The sequence below is a fragment of the Podarcis vaucheri genome (assembly GCF_965113315.1).
Source record: "Podarcis vaucheri genome assembly, chromosome: 6".
Classification (NCBI taxonomy): domain Eukaryota; kingdom Metazoa; phylum Chordata; class Lepidosauria; order Squamata; family Lacertidae; genus Podarcis; species Podarcis vaucheri.
The window spans coordinates 60,461,293-60,482,789 of record NC_138764.1 but is presented as its reverse complement, the minus strand read 5'-3'; the positions used below and the strand labels follow the sequence as shown (position 1 = coordinate 60,482,789).

The 21,497-nt window shown below is 40.3% G+C and overlaps 2 protein-coding genes across 5 annotated transcripts; one reads left to right on the top strand and one right to left on the bottom strand.

Annotated features, from left to right (window-relative positions):
- Positions 1-1,046: 1,046 nt before the first annotated feature.
- On the bottom strand, positions 1,047-10,758 carry LOC309535432 (parathyroid hormone 4-like). 4 transcript variants are annotated; one of them, XM_082228491.1, is made up of 5 exons: positions 10,569-10,758; positions 6,871-6,982; positions 5,482-5,562; positions 4,657-4,760; positions 1,047-2,341 (listed from the first exon to the last, which is right to left on the bottom strand). In XM_082228491.1, exons 4-5 carry the CDS (start codon positions 4,743-4,745, stop codon positions 1,951-1,953), a joined length of 480 nt encoding a protein of 159 aa, XP_082084617.1. In that variant the 5' UTR covers positions 4,746-4,760; positions 5,482-5,562; positions 6,871-6,982; positions 10,569-10,758; the 3' UTR covers positions 1,047-1,950. The 4 variants fall into 4 exon arrangements, with proteins under 4 accessions (XP_082084617.1, XP_082084615.1, XP_082084616.1 ...); XM_082228489.1 differs by lacking the exon at positions 10,569-10,758 and adding an exon at positions 9,963-10,542; XM_082228490.1 differs by lacking the exon at positions 10,569-10,758 and adding an exon at positions 8,547-8,803.
- A 69-nt stretch (positions 10,759-10,827) lies between these two features.
- SRSF3 (serine and arginine rich splicing factor 3) lies at positions 10,828-16,908 on the top strand. Its single transcript, XM_082228486.1, has 6 exons — positions 10,828-11,006; positions 11,734-11,941; positions 12,643-12,777; positions 14,819-14,857; positions 15,757-15,843; positions 16,048-16,908. Exons 2-6 carry the CDS (start codon positions 11,736-11,738, stop codon positions 16,073-16,075), a joined length of 495 nt encoding a protein of 164 aa, XP_082084612.1. The 5' UTR covers positions 10,828-11,006; positions 11,734-11,735; the 3' UTR covers positions 16,076-16,908.
- Positions 16,909-21,497: the final 4,589 nt, after the last annotated feature.

The following is a 21,497-nucleotide window of genomic DNA, read 5'->3' as shown; positions in this document are numbered from 1 at the left end:
GTTCTTGCCATTTATTACTCCTTTGAAATGCACAAAGGTGGCTTTGTATAACATCTCAGCCCTGCACTTGTTGGCTTGGGAATATTCAATGGGACTTATTTGCTAATAATTGTATTTAGAATTCTGCATTCAGAATTTTGTATGTGTTTTCCCCAAACTAGTTTAGATCTGAAATATGGCATTAGAAACTAAGAAACCAGTCTCCTTGCTCATGACAAAAATGGTATGTGAAGGCCAGATCCATCCTCTACTTATGATAGCCTTCAGAGATTTTCCAGGGGGAAATTGAGATATAAAATACAAATGTATTTGCAAAAGAAAAAAACAAGCAAGAAAGAAAAAACAAACTTGTCCCACATTAAGTAATAAGACGCTCAGGCAGAGTCCCCCAAAACAAAATCTGCAAGGTGGTTTAGTATCTGGTGCCTGGACAACCAAAATCTAACCAGTCTGCGATTTGCTCATGGCCAAACGTTGATTATACACTGAATGTCAGTGGTGTACAACAGAACTTCATGTTGTGCATCAGTAAGAGCCCATTTTAAATTGTTACATTCACCATCTGTGTAATATAGTTTCTGTGTTGTATTCTGGTAGAGTAAATTAACAGCATTGTCTCTGAAAGTTGACCCCTATAATTACCTACTTTCCCAGGATTAGGAGAAACCTGGATGCAGGGCTGTTAAAAGACTTCCCGGGAAGCTGTATTTAACCCGCTTTTAATGCCAATTGCATTACCAACACTTGTGTGGAACCTAACAGAACAATCAACATTTAGTTCTCACACATCACAGTGTTTTAGGTTTAAGGTACGCAATCTGCACCTCTTATCTATCATTGAATTGTAGAGTTGAAAGAGACCATGAGGGTCATCTAGTCTAACCCCCTGCAATGCAGGAATATTTTGCCCAATGTGGGGCTTGAACCCACGACCCTGAGATTAAGAGTCTGATGCCCTCCTGACTGAGCCCAATAGACTTTGGAACTCTTCTAACAAAACCTTTTCATCCCTCTGGAAAGTGGGAACCCTCAGCATACTTCTTCCAGAGGTATGTAGTATCTGAAATATGTTGTTCAAGCAGCTAACCAGTTACTTGCAATGGTTGCTTCAATTCCACATCTTCAGAGTTGCAGCAGAATGTTTTTACATTTGAAAATATGTATATTTGGGCTTTTCTACTAAGTGTTCTAATCAGCTAGATGTGGGTGATAGGCTGAGGCATTATTCTGGATGAAAACCTTAAGTAGGTCATAATTGTTGCAGCCTGATCCAATGCATGTTTACTCAAAAGTAAGTCCCATGGTGTTCAATGGGTCTTATTCTTGTTTGCCTAAGATTCCAATCTTACTGTAAGACGTATTCTTTCTGCAGTAAGGAGACAACATTAATATGCTCAAAGAACCAGGGGTGCATATTTAGAAGTATGCATTTTTACATGAAAAAAATGTATTATAGAACATTTGAATTTGCTTTCCAGCCTAGGTGTTTTCTCAGCCATGTGCTTTATTATAACTTAAACCCACATTGCTAAAGGGGAACAGGCACAAAAGACCTCAAGTAATTATATAGGTGGTGGAAGCAGGAAATGAGTATAAGGGACAAAGAGTGAATACTTTCCATGTACCCCAGCAGAACCTGCATGCACAAATACCTCAATAATATTGTTCAACAAATGCAAAGGAGTGAAGTAGCAATAATAATATATAGCCCCTGGCAATATTGCTAACAGTTATAAAATATTTGTGCTATCTAGAAGGGAAAATTTTAAGCCCTGCACATTCCTGTTTAATAATCGGAATAAGGGGGAAATGTTCTGGCCTTTCAACAATGCGAAGGAGTAGTAAATGGCACAAACGCACATTTTCTTTGTTAATCAACTTTTCTTTTGATCTCCCTCAGTGTATATATCTCAAGTAGCAGATGGACTGCAATAGGTTCGGTCAGGAAATCTATGTCTGGGTGCTGAGATTTCTTTTGCCATCTTGATCTCCACCTTGAAATATGTCAGAAAGGTCTTGCCGGTCCTGATTACCCTTTACATTCTTTAGATACTGCAACACATTTGTTTTCCTGAGGACAGCAACAGGCTCTTCCTTCTCCAGCAATCCCAGCAGCAGTTGCTTCATCATTTCTAGAGACTCTTCTCTGCCAGTTCCATCAGAGAGATCGGAGAGGTCTTCGTTCTTTGGTGAGGTCCACACAATGTGTGCCTGTGGGATGTCCCTGCCCACGGCTGTGTGCACTCCTCCCATAGCTTGGTGGAGCCAAATCAGTCGGTTTAACTCTTCACGGAGATTTCCTTTGTTATGCAAGAACTGGAATTCTGCCACTCCTCTCTTACTGAAATGTGAAAAAGCCAGTACTGTGCTTGAGAAGCAGAAACACATTCACAATAAAGCAAGAAAACATTTCAAGTATATTAGTTAAAGATGAGGAAACCAAGATCACTAAGGGATTGTGTCCAATCTTGTTGAACTATCTGGTGCCATCTAAGTGCTTGCAAAAGTAGTGTGTGGTATTCCTGGGGTCTGAACCAGTGCCGACCACTTCAGACGTTTGACATCTGCATTCATTATTTTCTTTGTAGAATTGGACTGATCAATGCAAAGTTGACAGTCCCCAAAGCTATGCAAGTCATTGTCCCACAGCTCCTCATCTGCCTTTATTTGTAATTCTTTAAGGCTGGAATCCTATAAACACTACCTCAGAATAAGTTCCATTGAACTCAGTAGGGCTTACTTCTAAGTAGGCGTATAGGATTGGACTGTAAGGCTACAGTTCTATGCATGCTTGTTTTGGAATATGTTCCACTGAATTCAATGGAATTGATTTTTTTCATGTCTGAATTTGTACAGATGTTTCTTATTTCCCTATCTCTTGCTAAGAAACCTTTTCATGGCTACCCTTTAGCAAATATTAGATGAGTGTTCAGTGTTGAACTTGGAGTTTTGTTTCAAACTGGGAAACCTAAAATTCAGTAAAGGTTAGTTACTGATAGATGCACAACCAACTTTAGCCTAATATATGAAAAGACAGATTACTGTACAAGCATATTAGCATTGTCACTGTTCACATGGCCTTTTCAGGTTCTTGCATTATAGTTTCTATCCAGTGACTTTTTTGCTGTGTAAAGTGAAGGTGGCATAGCTAGCTATTATTCACAAAACCTGTCTGTTCATTATAGTACCATTGATCAAAGAGAGCCCACTGAGGGCCATACTTGGGAAAGACTCCTATCCAGTTGTGGACAGCATGGGTGGGGATGGTGCCTGACCTCCCAACATCTGTGTTTGAGGGGTAGAGTGGCATAGAGGTCAGTGCAGTGCAAACACACCACCAAATGCATCGGATTGGCTCTGCCAGTGCATTTGAACCACGCCGACCTCCCCACTGCCTCACCTCTCTCCTGCCTGAAACCTTGGAGAGTGGTTAGGGCTTCGCTGGATGGACCAATGGTCTGATTCATTATAAATATGTTCCTGTGTCCTTTGTTAGACATGATGGTGGCAGTCACATTTCTTTATTACAGTGGTATCTTGGGTTACAGACGCTTCAGGTTACAGACGCTTCAGGTTACAGCCTCGACTAACCCAGAAGTAGCACCTCAGGTTAAGAACTTTACCTCAGGATGAGAACAGAAATTGCATGCCGGTGGCAGCGGGAGGCCCCATTAGCTAAAGTGGTAGCTCGGTTTAAGAACGGTTTCAGGTTAAGAATGGACCTGTGGAACGAATTAAATTCATTAAATTCATAACCAGAGGTACCACTGTATTTGTGTGTGTGCTCCATCTTTGTAATAAAGTGGTGGTGTACTCCTTGCTCCATAAACTGGACTGATGGAGTGCAGGGGGTAAAAAAAAGGGGGGGTCATATTTCCTGCTCCATGCACCCATTTTCATGTCACGACTACCACATGGGAAACCATGATTCCATAATGGGAAACTCCATGAAAGAGCCTGTATGAGTCTCAAGTTTCTATGCATCTGTCTCCCGTGGCCACAAGGAGATTGGAAGCTTCCATTTTTAAATAAGCCGCAGTTCCTCTTTATGCCCAGACTGGAGAGATTGTAGCAAGAGGTACTAACCTTATGACCAGCAGACCATGTGAGCCTGAGGTTCATGTGGGCTCACTCATGTGGTGAGCAACTGGTTTCCCATTATGTCTAAACCAGGCTAATATATGTGAACAGGACAGACATGTGAATAAAACATGTAGCTGCCTTCATTGTTTCTGATTTAGCTATGGATTTGTGCTTTGATGTGTTAAAAGAGGTAGCTCTCTCGCCCTTATCACCACTATCTAGGAATGAACAGAAGATCACTTTATAGTTTTCGGAACCATCTTGGAAAGCTCTAACAACAAGAAGACTTTGCCCTTTCCCTTTGCTATCTTATGACTTTCAGTACAGGATAATCTTGTTTTTAAAAGCACCTTCCAAATGTATCACATTTTAAAGAAAAATCATTTTAAAAATTACAAACGATGCTAAACATATGTTTGCACAGTGATCTTCAGAAAAATACATTGTATTGTAAAGATTTACTGCAATGTTATCATTTTGCATCCAAAAGTCAACACAGTAAAAAAACAAAACCCCAAACCCCATCATAGTAAAATAAAGCTTATCAAAAATTTAACTAAAAAATATTCTTACGTTTTTGTTTCTTGACATGTTGCAAACCAAACAAGGAAAAAAATGGACAAAAATGTTACCATCTGTAGATATCTTTGGGACAAAAGCATCTTCTGTCTTGTAAACTATTAAACAAGATGAAATAAGATGGACATTGAAATGCAACTTGCAGCTATAACATATTCCACTTAAATAATGGATAGTAAAATTAAACCATAGTGACAGATAGTAAGTATTGGCCTGAAATATATAATTTTTTAAAAAATTTATTATTTGCCTTTTCATATTTACTGTGACGACAAAAGCCAAATAATTTCGTAGTGTATTTTATTTGTATATTAGGACACAAAAGGTTTTAATTTGAAACAGTAGAAAACCATCTTTTAAATATATATTCCAAATATTCCTGTCATAAATATATTACTGCAATCTTCACTCAGGTTAGTATAGCCTATGAAAATCAATAGCATAATATGTACAGGTATATAAAATTGTTTGCTTTTGGAGGGAACAAAACAAATATTCTGATCTGAACCAGAACTGGTTTTCTAGAAATATGTGAATACACAAAATACATCCTGAATGGCACAAGCCATTGGTTCAATTTTTCCAGTACTGTAATCACTTATTGACAGATTTTGTCAATAATATATTTGAGATATATTTGTATAGCTACATATAACCGACAATATCTTAATTAAATATTAGTTGAAAGAAAATATTTAACAGTGCAACCCTATACATGTCTACTCAGAAATAAGTTCAATGGGGCTTATGTCCTGGTAAGGGTATATAGAGTTTTAAGCCCAACAGGTTAAAAATAGCAGTGTAATGTAGAGTACTTACTATTTCTTCTTGTATTGGAGTATGGTAAAGTTGATTTGTGGAGTCTTACTTGTTGCTAGCAGATCTCTAGTGAGCCGCCTCCTGCAATGACAGTGTGCGCCTTCCTAGCTTCTTTTATAGTTCTGTAGCTGCACTTAACAATAGGATGAGCTGCGCATCATATTCTATGACTAAGATCTTTCCCTCCTTGTATAAATGAAAGATGTGCTTCTCCCAGAGACAATCACCCTTGGACAATAAAGTTTACTATTTGGCTAGTGATTAAGACACTGGGACCTCCTGTTTTTGAAATATCTCTCATCCTGTCATTTTCATAGGATCGTAAAATCATGCTATGGAGGTTGGGATCAATAGCAAGGCTGAAGAATTGGAGACTTTTTATCACTGGGGAACTTATTCCAGCCATTACTTGCTGGATAACTTTTGATATAATTTCTGGATCAGCACCACATTTTTGAGGAAAGAATCAGCTTGATTTTTATAGAAGGCAGCTGGAGAAGTGGAGAACTGAGCATATGAACAAGGCAAGGAGGAATCTTCCTCTTCTTGACATGTTATTGTCAGATTTTGAATTGGACCAGGATTTACAATGGTTTCATGGTCACAATATGCCTTCAGTGCCAGGGCTCAGCCTGGAAATATGAAGTGGGATATTAATATATTCAACTAAAAATGGAGAAGCAGAAATAAAACTTCTTGCTCAGTAGAAATTAAAGACATACTTCACACAGCCCACCCAAAATTTTGGGTTGATGTTTATCAGTCTTGGTTGAACTATGGCAGCCTCAATGGCAAACAAATATTCAGGATAATCCCAGTGAAGTCTCCTGCATCCACCCAGTGTCACCAACAGTAACTTGCAAACTGACCCATAATATCTCTCTGGCGTAACGGGATGGGGCTTTGCTATTATACATGCAACACTTTCCCCAGATGCTGCAGAAATGTGTGGAGATGGGGCATAGCTAGAGTCAGAAGATGCAGGGCTGTGAGGGCTCACCTAAATACTTTCCCAGCGGTGCTATCTTGGCAGGCCTGCTCTTCTTTGAGCTTTGATATAAGGCAGCAACCTGCTATTCTGAACATCAGAACTGATCTTACATATGTGCCTCTCAGTCTTGCACAGAAAAAGAATTCTGCTGCCTTCATCTATTGTTTATTTGACGTTCTCAGTTTTCCTTCTTTATAGTTGTTTGTCTAGTGCAGGCATCCCCAAATTTGGCCCTCCAGATGTTTTGGGACTACCAGCAGCCACTTGCAGCATTGCCTCTCAGATTTGGATTTCCAAGGCACCTTTCAAGAATTACGGCACAAATAAAATAAGACAATAGAAATGCAGAGCAAATAATATAATACCAGCAGCTAAGCGAGCCTGAACAGAGCCAGTACCTCACAACCTGGACTTCTGCTGACACAACAGGATTTCCTCTGTGCGTGCCCACTGCCCATCTACTCAATGATTCCCAAAGTGTTCAACACAGATTCTGGGAGTTTGCAGGAGCTGAAAGGTGAGGGTGAGAGGACAGGAAAGCATGGGTGAAAGCCCAGTTTGATAGCATATGGACACCATTGAATGTCATATATTTTCTATGCTGTCATATTGGTATAGCTGTTTGTGCCTCATTGCAGCTACAGTTAAATGTAGGATTGTTTTCATGATGTTAATAACATAAAAAGTAGTAGCCAAATACCAATGTACAGACCTAACTGGTTCTGCCTTGTACCATCTGGGGCTAGAATTGTTTATTTTGAGCCATTGTGTTCATCAGCTAATCACTACAGGCTTCTAGCCTTGTAACAACTCGGTTCCTGGCGTAAGAGCCATTTATTGAAAAGGTCAAAACTTGTAACCAATTAAAGATTTAAATTGAGGTTGCTAAATTGGTTGCTAAACTCTTGTGATCTCTTTTTAGTTTCCAGGACACCCAAAAAGTTAACGTAAATGATGTGTCTGCCACAGCAGAGCTTTCGAGTTACGTGTTTCCAGGCTAATAAGCACTAGCCATAGCCAAGTCTAAAACATCTGATCTTTATAGCCACCTTTATGTAATTGAGGGGCAACTACCATTATCATAAGAACTATGATTCCATTTGTCTGAGCAAGTGAATGTCAGCCAGATAAATTGAAAGATGCTCATTGAATGACAACTTAAAGCATTCTATCATAGACAAAGTGTGCTGCCATGGCTACTCAATTCCACTACCCTTGGGAAGTTGCATTATAGGAAATATCTCAGCAGCTCAGCAGCTCTACTTTTAGAGAATGGGTGTTGCATCCAGCAGCATTTTTAACTCCCGCAGTAGTAGTTATGGAAGCTTCAAACTGCTGGCCTTCACTGAATAATACAGTTACCAGATGGTTACAAGCTGGCTTCCAGTACTGGGTTCAAGAGTATCCCAGGATTGGATAAAAGTGTCTAAAGATGTGGAGCATATTGCAGGACAAAAAAATCCATGCTAAATCCTAAACTTGCCCTCCATTTTTATCTTTGAAGACTCCATAAAGATGTGATTATATGAACTGTGGCTAAATCCACCACAGAAAAGCTGTAGAGGATTTTTGAAAGCAAACTTTAAGTTGGACTGGCAGCAGCAGCTCTGGAACTTCTGTGGCTTTGAACGAGAGACTGGCCCATTATGTGTCGGCATATCAAAATAATTAGACAATTTCTATGCTATGCACATCGACTTTATTAAATAGTTACCAAAGAACATGAGCTTTGGCCTCTGGCAATGTAAGGGAACTTGTAGCAAGATATTATGGTTTGATATAACGTACGTAATCAATGATTCAGGTAATGTAGCCATGTTGGTCTGTCGTAATAAATAACAATGATGAAAGATTAAAAAAAAAATATTGAAAGATGTTCCAGTAGCACCTTAAAGACCAACTAAGTATAAGCTTTCTAGATATGAGCTTTTACGTAATCAGTGTTTTCTTATTTTTGAAATGGTATGTATATTTCTCTAAATTGTTGATGCTTTTCTTTCAAATAAATAAAATGCCTCCCTTTCTCTACCAAATGTTTTGCATTTGATGTACATTTCAATGACCAGGTGCTTACCCAAGTTTCAGTTTCCTTGAAATGAGGGACAGCAGAGACTATGGTGTCTTAAGGATCAATGGTTTATTTACATATATACAACGTGGCGTGCCTGGCGTGCTCTGGTCCATGGGGTCACGAAGAGTCGGACACGACTAAACAACTAAACAATAACAAAGCAACAACCTGTGCCTGAGAAAGAAATCAGGCATAGCTCTGTCTTCCAGCTTCTAGCTTACATCACTCAACTCTCAATTCTCGCTTTTGTCTTTCCGACAAAGGGATGTTATCTGGCACAGAACCACTTCCTTTGTTACCTAATGGCCCATACTTAGAGAGCCATTACCTCACCAGGAACCTAACCTGGCTATTCCATAAATTGAAACAATGCTCGATCCAGGAATTAGAAGGAAGTTCAGGTATACAACCTACCCCACCTAACTCGTAAAATTATATTAAGAGCATGTGACATGTCCAGCTTTTTACATAGCATTCATGCAAAACACAAAACTAGTTGCCTCCATATGTCTAATATCTTTATAGGCCTTGTGGCCTTCTGGGGTTTTAACCTAGAATAACTTCAGACTACTCTACAACAGAAAGCACTCCTGTGTGGGTGACAAAATAGCAGAGGAGCTATGGATTATTCGGATAGAAAAGTGAGGGGAAATAGTTAAGACAGTTAGGCTTTTATCTCCAGAAAAGCAAACAGGTTTCTTTGCTTGCCACTAGGTGGCAGACCGACAGGGTCACACATACTACAATGCGATCTTCCAAATGTAAGCATTCACAAAAGTGTACTTTTAGAAGTACAGTATAAGTCCCAAAGAGGAGGAAGAAGAGGTCACACAACAGAACACTCACATGGAAATAGGATATTTCTTTCACCACATGGCAATAAGCCTGCAGAAAGGACCCTGTTTAAGACGCTCAGGGAATATTATTATTTTTTTGTCAAGCAATCCAGAGAGATTAGGAGGACACGCGAAAAGGGGAACCACAGCTACACACTATCACACACTGCTAGGACTATCCCATAGTGGTGCCCTACACAGGACTCAGGGTTGGGAAATAGGTGGGATTTTGAGCCCCACTGAGGGGAAATTGCTTCACTCATCTTTTGCATACCTGGCCAAAAACTGTCAGATTACTGGGGTGCCAACTTGAATGAAATATTTGGAGACCTAGGTAAGCCCTTCCCCACATAATTAATCACATGGGACACACCCACACTATTTGAAGGGCAATGCCCATCAACATTCTGCGGGGGTGGTGCCCCCCGAAATATTCTCGGGGGGGGGGCAAAGGGACCTCGGCCCCTAGGAGTTGGCAGGTAGCATCCCAAAACACTTTGCCCTCATCACCTCTCCGCACAACTTGCCAGCCAACGGACTGCCTCATCTGTCACAGGAGGGGCAATAACCACCCCACACTTGCCTTTAGGGCCTGCATCCCACCTAACCGAACACAGAATGGAGGTACCACTCGCTCCGACAGCATCCGATTCCTTGTCCTTCTTATTCTGAATCCAGCTGAAGCCAGATCAGGTGTGGGAACGGGGTTCCTATCTAGCAACCCCTCTAGGAACAAAGTCACAGCACAGTTGGGGAAATTATAGCCTTTTTCGTACAGCACCTAGGATGGGCAACACCTATGCAAAGGGAAAACATAGCTCTTCGGAAACAAGCCCCACTTTGTAAATCGTTAGGAGAAAAGAATCGGAACTGAGGCACCCTTAAATTCCCGTTTAAGGATTAATGGCGAGGTGGGTTCCCTCCACAATCCAGTGCGGGTTCAGGTTAAAGCTGAAGCGAGATTTGCCGCGCTTCTAAAATAGGGACGCCCTTTAATACAAAGAGCTCATCCGGGAAATTTGAAAAGCGGTTGCGTCGAAGTGGAAATGGAGCAGTTGAGCGAAACCCCACCGGCCTTTAGTAAATACTGGGACACCTCCCGCCCCACACGTTTCCACCATAAGCCCTGAGCCTCCGTGAGGCACTGTCGGCCCCGCCCCGCCCATTCTTCCCCCCCTCCCCGTCCCACCTATTCTCTGGTTGCCACGGTGACAGTGGCCCGGCCTACTGGGCAATAGGAGCAGGCACTACTAAGCGAACAAGAAGCGTCAGGAAGGATCGCTCCTTGAGGCGGAGCCATCTCTCTGAGAAAGGGGGTAGGGCGCAAGGAACCGTCGATCACCGGAGAAGCGACGTGCAATTGGTGAGAATCCTGGTCACGTGCTAGATGGGCAGGACGTATATAAACTCGGGGTGTGTAGGCGCCTTCCGCCATTTTGTCCAGTGCGACGAAGTGGGAGAGGCGGCGGAATCGAGTCTTGGCGGGAAAACGGGCGACGCAGCGATCGAGCTCGGTGGCTGAGGGGCGAGAAGCGAGGGAGACTGCGGAGCCGACCGAAAATTAATAATCATAAAACCGTGTAGCGGTTACTCGTGAGAGTCGGTCACACTCCTGGCCCGGCAGCCGGTGAGGGAGGGGCTTGGTCGGGATGGAAGGCCTCGCGGTTGCGGCAGCGGACAAAGAGCCGCCGCCATTTTGTGTGGTTGAAGTAACGTCAGGTCTCCCGCCGGGATGTTGGTCCCGGGGAGGAGATGAAAGGGGAGGCGGACTGCTTGAGCGTGAAGGGCGGCGTGGTGGGTATTATATGCGCAAGCTCGAGTCGAACCGACGGAGAATTGTGAGGGCCGGAGGCCGCCGCGATGGGCGGGAAACCTCTCAGTAGTAGGCGCGCCAGTTACCAAGGCGTAAGAAGCCCTTTTCGCCTCCTCGTGAGCGAGGAGCCTGAGGCCCAGCTCAAATCACCACAGGCTGCCTTGAAGGAGACCTGCTTTGGGGATCTAAACACAACACGCCCTTCCAAGACCAGTTGTCAACCCCTGGATGCCCTGAAATGGGGGAAGGATCGACAACTTATATCGAGGTCTCTTAATTTTGACTTCGCTTTTGTGTTTCAAGGGCCCGGAGTATGGGTCTTCAATATAAGATGATTAGTACCTTGGAACAATGAATTATATTTCTAAAGTAGATTATAAGATGGACTTAAATGTATGAATAGTTATGCGTTGTAAGTCAAATCATCTGCACTGTATTTTCAAAATCATGAGCCTGTTTCAAATACCTTATAACCCAAAAGGTTCCCTAACTAATAAATATGAACAGAAGGCAAACCAGTTCTTCCTTGCATGTCTTCCAGAGATGCATCGTGATTCGTGTCCACTGGACTGCAAGGTTTATGTAGGTAACCTTGGGAACAATGGCAACAAAACTGAATTGGAGCGAGCTTTTGGCTACTATGGACCACTACGTAGTGTGTGGGTTGCTAGGAATCCCCCTGGTTTTGCTTTCGTTGAATTTGAAGACCCACGTGATGCTGCTGATGCAGTCAGAGAACTAGATGGGAGGTAAAAATTCACTTACATTTGGGTTGAGCTTGTGTGTATACTCTATTAATGTGATATGCTGCTTTGATTGAAAAGAAAATTGGTCACAAATAGCCTGGCTTCTGTATTTGGAGATCCAAAAGAAATAGAACTGATTTTCTGTGGGGCTAGTGGGGCTGGGAAGTAATTCTTACTAACAGTCTATTAAATTTGTGTGAAATGTAATCTTTTGCTTGTGTTAGAAGAGTTTATTTTGAGTACAGTTAAAACATGTTGCATATTATTCCTGAGCTTCTAGATTTTGCACAGCTACCAAGTTTTGGAAACACTGGTTGTGAGCTCTTGTGATTCTGAGTGCCCTGTTTCAAACATGTAATATTTTTTTAAAATGGAAATATGCTTAACATTGCAGGCTCTTAATGGCTCAGACTGTAGCTAAATTTCACTCATGTTGATTTAAAAACATTTTTACTTTGACATCTATAATAGCTGAAGCTGAATATGCGTTCTATATGATCAAAACAATCTTAAGTGATGGCTGCTTCTTAGTGAAATACTGGTCCCCAGTCTAATTTTCAGTTAAAGAAAACAAAATTAGACTGACTTGGTATGGTTTTGTGTTGAAGTTTAAATAACTAGGGAAATACAGGGGCACTAGTTGAAGTGTCTGGCTTAGTTTTATTAGGCTGTTAGAACTAACAACCCTTCCCTTTTTCTCTTAGAACACTTTGTGGGTGTCGTGTCAGGGTGGAACTCTCCAATGGTGAAAAACGTAGTCGGAACCGTGGTCCACCTCCCTCATGGGGTAGACGTCCTCGAGATGACTATCGCAGGAGAAGTCCTCCACCTCGCCGCAGGTATTTAGGAGCAAAGAACTTGTATAGTAATGTTTGGCAGTATTACCATTTGGCATAATAGACTTTTTTTTAAAATATATATGCTTGTCTATACCTACCCAGACACAGAATTTTAAAGCATTGAATATGTGTTAGAGGGATACATTGTGTTGAACACTGACTTTTATCCTTAGGTGTCTATACCAGTTGATAGTGCCCTCTAACATGGATTATCATCTTTCCTTCTGAAGTCTGTTCATCTTCTAGTCACTTTCTTTTTCTTCCCAGTACTCCAACTTGGGGTTTTTTTTTTTGTTTTTTTTTTTTGCTTTTCTTTACACCATTGTTGTAAACATTGCATACAACAGCTTGGCTTTTTCACCCACTTGAGATTTTTCCACTTTAGCACAATGATGCCAGGCAGGCAACTGTTTTAAAAATGCTGAAGCAATGAACAGTTGCTTAGCTAAATCTGAAAATAGTAAATCTGTTGAAATATGACCAACTTTTGAGTTATGCAGGAATAAATTTCAAAATAAAGCAGGTTTTTACAAGTAATGCATTCTCTGACCCTGACAGATTGGTTGGGTGTTTTAGTCGTACTTAAGGTCATTATATCTGCAAGGGCTGATTTTAGCCTGTTTCAGGTAAATGAAGTCCATACAAGATAAGAGAATGAAATCTGTTCCCTTTCACTGTAGAACACAATAGGAGTATTTGTTAGCTAATAGATGGTTGTACTGATGGCTTGTTTTTCATTTTTTTATGCTTTTTTTGGTCCATCTATTAATAAAAATGAACCCGTTACAGAGTCACCATCATGTCTCTTCTCACCACCCTCTGAGTCTGCATTAGCCAGTCAACTAGCCCTTTCAGCGTCATGTGACCAGCGCGCCCCATTCAGCTTGGCTGGTGTCGTTTCACATGACCCAGGCATGGCCAGTCGTCAGGTTGCACCGCCCTTTGGTTCCCGAGCATGCTGTTTTCTCTCAGCCTTCTCTCCAACCTTAACCAAATCGGCAGCAGCCACCTCGACCGCCCACACATTCCCGGCCAATCAGCTCAGCTGTTTATTTACCAAATGTCTTCACAACAACTACAGCAGCAGCCTTCGGCTAACAAAAAAGCAGGAAAAATCCACAACACCCCCTTCGCCAACCAACTAAATACAACGCAACATCTGGCAAAACCTTTTCAGCAAATTCTTCTTGGCAGTCAGTCCGGCAGCCTCACCTCACCATTTCTAGCTTGTTGAAACCAAAAACTAGTAAGTTTTTCCTGCTTATACAGTTTACTGCTGGTAAAAATAAGGAGTAAGCGGCTTATAAGTAATTACTTTTTCTCAATCAAAGGCTGGCTGTGCATAATTTCGTGGTAACATACATATGTTGCTTGAATAAAACTTTTAAGGGTGTTAAGGAAACTTAATATAAGAAACTAAACTGCAGTATATTTGCATGCGAGATGGCAAACTACATTTAATTGCTAACTTAGTTCTTCCTTGCAAAAATCTGCCAACTCCTTTCACCTTTAAACTGTTTTACTAACAGTTTTCGGAACAATTACTTTTGGGATAAACTGGGCAAACTAAGGTTCTTTAGACTAAACACACTATGACATTTTAATTTTTTACATTCACAAATATGCAGTTCTAATGGTGTTTAATGGCTTTGTCACGGTGTGCGTTAGTCTTTCACTTGGTACCTTGTGTCCTGTTGCGGACTTTACCTTGCATGGGTTCCAAAATACTGGTTTATACCAATTTTGGGACTACTTGTGGGACATTAGTATAGTGTTCTAGGCAGTGGATTTAGTTGAGATGGAAGTGCTGCATTGGACAGGTTTGCTTATGACATGGTGTTAGTTAAAGCAAACTCATGGTTGGAAGCGTGCTGATCACACTGAGTTTTTAATGCCTGAATCTTTCCATTTTGCTGGACGATGAGTGCCATGTTATTTGGCACATTCACTGGGCCCAACAGTGACTTGACAAGTTGGGAATTGCCTCGCCCCAGTAATGTTGAATTGATGAAAATACTCACTTTTCTATTTTTGATTGTAGATCTCCACGAAGGAGAAGCTTCTCCCGTAGCCGCAGCAGGTAAACTATTGGTGCAGCATTTGGGTTGTCTAGATAATGTGTAGGCAAACTAAGACCCAGGGGCCGGATCTGGCCCAATCGCCTTCTAAATCCGGCCCATGGATGGTCCGGGAATCCGCATGTTATTACATGAGTAGAATGTGTCCTTTTATTTAAAATGCACCTCTGGGTTATTTGTGGGGCATAGGAATTCGTTCATTTTTTATTTCCCCCCCAAAATATAGTCCACCCGTCCGCCCCCCAAAGTCTGAGGGAAAGTGGACTGGCCCCCTGGTGAAAGCGTTTGCTGACCCCTGGCCTAGATGGTGCTTATAGAATAAGGGACTCCCCACCCCCTTAAACAGATGGCACTGTGGTGCAGATGGCACAGGTGTGACATTTCATAGCCCAAAGGATAGTTGAATTCTACACTTGAAGTGCCATAAATCTCTGACTCCTTTGAAAGTGTACTTGGCCAGCACAGTTGTCAGTATGCTGTGTAAAATGCATGCCAAATGTGTTTATTAAAGTATAGTCTAATCTGAATTCAGCTTTAAAAAATTTAAAAGTGTTTTTTTCTGCCATCAAATGCTGTGATAAACTAAACTACCTTTTGTTTTGAATCCAGTATCAATGATGAATTACATATTCTTCTAAAATGTGCCTCATAAATTAAGATTTTCAAGCATGTTTACAAGCACTGTACTAGTTAATGCATTGATACCATGTGTTGCTCAAATAGAAAGTAAAACCTGTGCACATACGTTAGTATGTTATAGCCATTAATTTGCAACATATTTAAAAATATGAATTTAAGCTACAAGAAAAAGGTTATTCAAGGAGTGAGATTTGAGTATGCTGTTTTTCAAGAATTGCGTGAAAAATATATTCTCTTGAAATCCTGATTATTCCTTTTATAGGTCCCTTTCTAGAGATAGAAGGAGAGAGAGATCACTGTCAAGGGAGAGAAATCATAAGCCTTCCCGTTCATTTTCCAGATCTCGTAGGTAAGAACACTTCCATAACCTTAATGTCTGAATACAGAGTTTAATTCTTTAGCATATTTACTAGAGAAATGTCATTTTCATTAGTGCACTAATTAAAAGCCTTATAATAGGTCAATTTGTCTAGTTGAAATTTCAGGTGTATGTTTAAATAATGATACTGAACTACTTCCATTGTTTGAGAATCTCAATGTATATTCTTTCTAGCCGTTCCAGGTCAAATGACAGGAAATAGAACTTCAGGAACAGCAGTGTACAGGAAGTCATATTAGATCTGAAGAAAGGAGTATGTGAAAGGAGTATGTACAGAACATTGTTTTCTTTTAAGACTTCATAAGCTTGGTGCATTTTTAAAATGTTTTAGCTGTCAAATTTTGTTTTTCTTGTCTCTTGTAACAGGTGACAAATGTAACAGTTGTGAATCTGTATATGGTTCTGAGCAGGTCATATGAAGTGTAATAACTTGTTGCTTTACAATGTACCCTTAAGCATAACTTTGATTTGTATTAATGTTTAGCTAATAACCTTGCATAGACTTACCAAATAAAACCTCAAAAGCCATGCAAGTGGCAAATGTTCTTCATATAAATATTGTGTTCTGGAATCTGCAGGATCTAAACTTGAAAGGAAGTACACAACACACATGACCTTTTAATCCTGAGCATTTGCTACAATCACAAATGGGCAATCTATGCAAGGTGAGAGCAGGATTAATGGACAGGATAAAACCAATAGTAAGCAAAGGGGTTATGAAAGCCTTGTAGGAGCTATATGTTTTTGATACTGTTTTACAAGTTCTGATTTATACCAGTTTAGTCAGAACTACCTTCTACCATGTAAAAGTGTAGATTAAGTTTTGTATCTTTGTGTGGATCAGTACTTACTGCTGAAATGTGAACTGCCTAATCTGTTCATTATAGAGCAGACCAAAAGAACAGATGATTAGCTTAAAGGATTTGGGTGCATAAGGGTACATTGTAGATGCGAAATTTTCTTATTGTGCATAAGTTGTCATGTCACTGTAAACTCTTTGAGATCTTTGGATTAAAATTTTGGTTACAAATCGTTCTAAGTATTTAACTTTCGTATTTTGACATACTTTAGTGCAAATATAACATTCAGATGGACTTGTGTACAGTTTAATTCAAATCTGTTATTGTGAACAATTTGAAGCCATAATCAAATTTCACTGTGTTAATGTTTGGATAAAGAGCTATTCAGAGAACGTTCATATGTAAGTAACAGACCACACATAGTTCCTTTTAAAATACCTCTTCAAATACCTAGAGGCAATTGCCTCAGTCATCATCTATGGTAATACATGGTTACTTACTACAACACATTCACAACAAGTTACAATAATGATTGGCTTAGCATGCTGCACTCCAATGAGCATTCATTTTAGTAATGAAGCACTCAAACTTGTATACCAAAAGTGAACTTGCTATGCAGGGATTCAAGTTAAGCATAAAAATTAAGCTTTGTAATGCTGACAAAGCTTTAAATGCTCTGCATTAAAACAAATGTTGCATGCAACGTTTATCCATTGGTCTTGTGCCCAGAAAATAATTGGTCTTGTGAATTTTAGATTAAATCCATACTACTTGAAAACATTTGGTTTAATTTCATTATCTAGCCTTTTAAGGAAAATTACATGGTCATCCAAAGATTGTTAATGTTTAATATTCTATCTTAAACGGCTTCAAAAAGGGGAAATGCATGCTTCATTAAAGACTTGTCTTGCAGAGTTCCATTGTGCCTTGTCAACCTATGTGGCTAAAGCATTTGTAAAAAAACAAAAAAACTCACAGCAGAATGAGCTGTTGAAGTAGGTGTCTTTTTGGGGAGACAGGCTTGGAGGGGGCAATTGCGAACTAAACCCTATGAAAACAACACTCAAGACTCCACATGAGTCACTTTTATGTACTACCTTGAACCTTTGCACATGGGTCATATCACATGTAACCCAGGTATCAGAAGCCTTGCTGAAAAATGAGAAGGAAGGGATATAGTTAAAGCATGTCAAATTGCAGAGTTAGAAGTGCCTGCACTATGCCATGTAGTAAACATCCAGCTCAGTAGTTTTAGTGTGTAAGCTCCCTGTACCATAGAGGTTCTGAAACCTGTGTGAGGAGCATGAGGGACTGCAGAGTATCAGCCCCAAAGAGTTGCACGTTAAATCCTCCTGGTAAATTTATTGGTTAAAAAATGATTTACCTCTGGTGGCTTCCTGATCCCCTTTTTATTCTTCGTGCAGTACAAATGTTTCCTTTGCCTGGCAAGCTTGCATCTGGGTCTGGTGATGCTCATATGTGCAGGTACCTATGATGGATGTGAATTGTGCATTCCCACTCCCACTGTGTCCAAAACAACTGGTGTAAGCATACAAAGGGGGAAGAAGTCACATTCTCAAATTGGTATTGAAATTTAAGGGAGTTTGGGGTATAATGAGAGGTGCACATGTACTCTTCAATGTAGCTGTCAACATCTCATTGTCAAGGCAATTTAAGTCCACAGAGAAGTGCATCGTTCTTCACAAAATGGCAATAGTATACAAACAGCTTATTCTACTTTTAGAAGAAATTGTACCATCAAGTGATGTTTGCTTTCTCTTGCCCTAGGCACATGGCAGCAGTTGGTTTCTTTGGATATGCATCATAAAGTTGTAATAAACTAAAATTGCTATTGTGGGCTCCTACTGAGTAGCTAAGAGATACTCTCTGGCTGAAAAATGGTTACTGACAGCCTACAGCAGTAATGTTTGCTAGTACAGTGGTGCCTCGCAAGACGAAATTAATTCGTTCCGCAAGTTTTGTCATCTTGGAATTTTTTTCGTCTTGTGAAGCACGGTGTCGGGAAAGTTTTGGAAAAGCTTCAAAAATCACCAAAGTCTTTAAAAACTTCAAAAAAGGCTACCACACCACGTTCTATGAGTTGCTCCTCGAAGTCAAGTCGCAACTGTATTAACGGTGTTAAGAAAAAGGAAACAAACTTGCAAGACGTTTCCGTCTTGCGAAGCAAGCCCATAGGGAAAATCGTCTTGCGAAGCAGCTCAAAAAACAAAAAACCCTTTCGTCTAGTGAGTTTTTTGTCTTGCGAGGCATTCGTCTTGCGAGGTACCACTGTAGAACATGCAAAGTAATTGTAATGACAAGCCTTTGTGCTATATAGCTGTAGGTATGCCCTGACGCTATAACCCAAAGAATGTTGCCACAGAAGAATTCCTGAAGTGGTAACCTATCCATACCTTTCTGGCTTGCCTTACTCTTAGATATGTGGAGGAGACAACAATGTTAACTTCATAACCATGTGATTTATTACAAGCAGTGTGCTTAAAACAAAACCCATTATAAAAAGCTCTTAACTGGTGATTAGGTACATAGGCTGGAACCTTAAATCTCCTTTTAGGTGTAACGTGAGGTGGAATACATTTAATGCGATTAAATTTTTTGAAAATTAAATTGCTTGCTATATCGGACATCTGAAAGTGGTGAGTTTTGATACTGAATTAATACTGTGAGTAGGAAGCTAATGACATGGCTTTTTAGGTTATTATATAAAAACCTTAGCTGTGGTTGCAAAGTAATGTATGCATATTTTAACAACTGACAGACGTGTAGGCACAACTTTAATATTGCTTTCTGAAGTTCTAGCTTCAGGTTGAATTGGTTATTGAATTCATCCACAAATGCACTAAAACCTTTAACCAGTAAGGGGACCAATTTCTGGTCATCTTGACAGAATGCAGGCATAATCTGCATAATTAGGTTGCCTGTTTCTCTTGACATTGGTCAAATTACATTTTCTTTGTAGATAGCTTTCCAGAACAGTTAATTGTTTTTGTTAGAGGGAACAAGGTAGGCAAGTTTAAATGGCAAAATCTGAGTTCACTAATTCAGAGAAATGTCCTTGGTGTGTGAATATGGAGGCTTGTATCCAGTGCAGAACTAGGGATATACACTTGAGCAATGGAACTCTTCCCCCACCAGTACCCCATGAGTCTGTACTGAGGTTCTTCCAACACCGGGTGTGTGTGTGTGTGGATTTGGGGAGGATATGTGGTTGCAGGTAAGAGTCATGGTACACAAGTAGGAACCGACAAGCTGTCTGGACACTCACCAGAGCTTCCAGTGCTGTTTTTCTTGGTTCCCTTCATGCTTGAATAATCATTGATTCAGTACAATCAAGAGCAAGAAGACCCATAAACCATGTGACTGGATGAATATTGACTGAACGAACGACCATCTGCATTTTACTTCATCTGTACTGCACTTTAGAACGCCGAAGCCTCCAATGGAGGTTGAGATTCTGGTGGCAAACATTCCAAATGGTCACAGAACAAAGTGTCAACAATATCAGTTTTTGTGAGAATGGGATTAAAATGTCATCCTGGGGGAAGGAAGAATCAGGGCTGGAAAGCTGACTTGGAAGGAAATACTAGTGGGTTGCAAATCTTTGAAGATAAGAAATCCCAGAGGGCAGATAGATGGGCCTTGAGAAAAAGGCTTTTGAGTTTCCAAGACTAGTACCTAAGAAGTTCCTGGACCTTGCATGGAACAATTCTGCTTCCTCTGGCTTCTACGATAAACTGCAGTGGGGTTACATTCTTTTATATGCTACATGCTAATTGAAACTAGTCAATTCTTTGTGGTCTTCTAGTATCAATAAATCAGTACCATAACACTAAGATATTTAATTAGATCAGCTTCTGTTGGGTATGTGTGTACACACTTTGAATACCATACTCTAATCAGATTGCCAGGAAAGACACATTATAAGCACATGTGAACTACCTGCTATATTAAAATCTCTTAAATAAAAGCATGACTTAGTGTATTTGCTTTCAGTGTTAATATTTTGGTAATATAAAGATACAGTATAAGCTTGTTTATAGTTGTGTGGGATACACTTGGCATTGGATATGGGAAACCTATGTAAGTGTCCCTTGCCTTCTGCCAAGAAGAATCCCAAGAAATTTAGGAGTTGCTTGCATGTGCTTGTAGTTTGAATATGAAAAAACAGGCATTTCTTCTGGCTTATCCATGTCTCCAGCACTAGTGAAACAAGATAACAACTCCTTTTCCTCTAGAATAGATACTTTGTAGGAATCAAGGAAAAATTGAGATTTGGCTAGCAAGCCAAAGTGTTAATTTGTGGAACCCAGTCAGCTCATATGTAGGGGTGGAGTGGCACAGTGGATTTTACCGACAGCGTGAAAAACAGTCTCCTGTTACAAACAGGAGGATTCCATGCTGAATTCAGTCTGCAGTGGACAGTTGTTAGCAGGATACTTCTTTTTTTTTTTTTTAACTAGCTGTGTTTTAGTGCTGAATAGAGAAGGAATACTCCCAAGATTGAATGAATGGATTTATTATGGTCACAGACCAGAAATCTCCCAAGATTAAGCCCCTTGTGACAAGAAAAAATGATTCATCTATATCAGAGGTGAGTCAAATATGTTGAGAAACCTCTTTTAAGGCCATCTAGTGATGTCCTTTAAGAATTTTTATCTCCTTACCCAGGCACTGCTGGAGGCACTAGGCAAATGAAATTGCATGGCTGCCTAGTTACTGCAGCTTTGCTGTTGGGACTAAACTCTTCTTCTAATGCAATATAATATAGTAGCTGCCACCATCTTAGATACTGTAAAAGACCAT

Coding starts and splice junctions, on each gene's coding strand:
- SRSF3 (XM_082228486.1), top strand. CDS start 11,736: ATGCATCGTGATTCGTGTCCACTGGACTGCAAGGTTTATGTAGGTAAC. Junction 12,778..14,818: donor AGTCCTCCACCTCGCCGCAG/GTATTTAGGAGC, acceptor TTTTGATTGTAG/ATCTCCACGAAGGAGAAGCT. Junction 15,844..16,047: donor TCATTTTCCAGATCTCGTAG/GTAAGAACACTT, acceptor TATTCTTTCTAG/CCGTTCCAGGTCAAATGACA.
- LOC309535432 (XM_082228491.1), bottom strand. CDS start 4,745: ATGCTTTTGTCCCAAAGATATCTACAGATGGTAACATTTTTGTCCATT. Junction 2,342..4,656: donor ACATGTCAAGAAACAAAAAC/GTAAGAATATTT, acceptor TTCACATTTCAG/TAAGAGAGGAGTGGCAGAAT.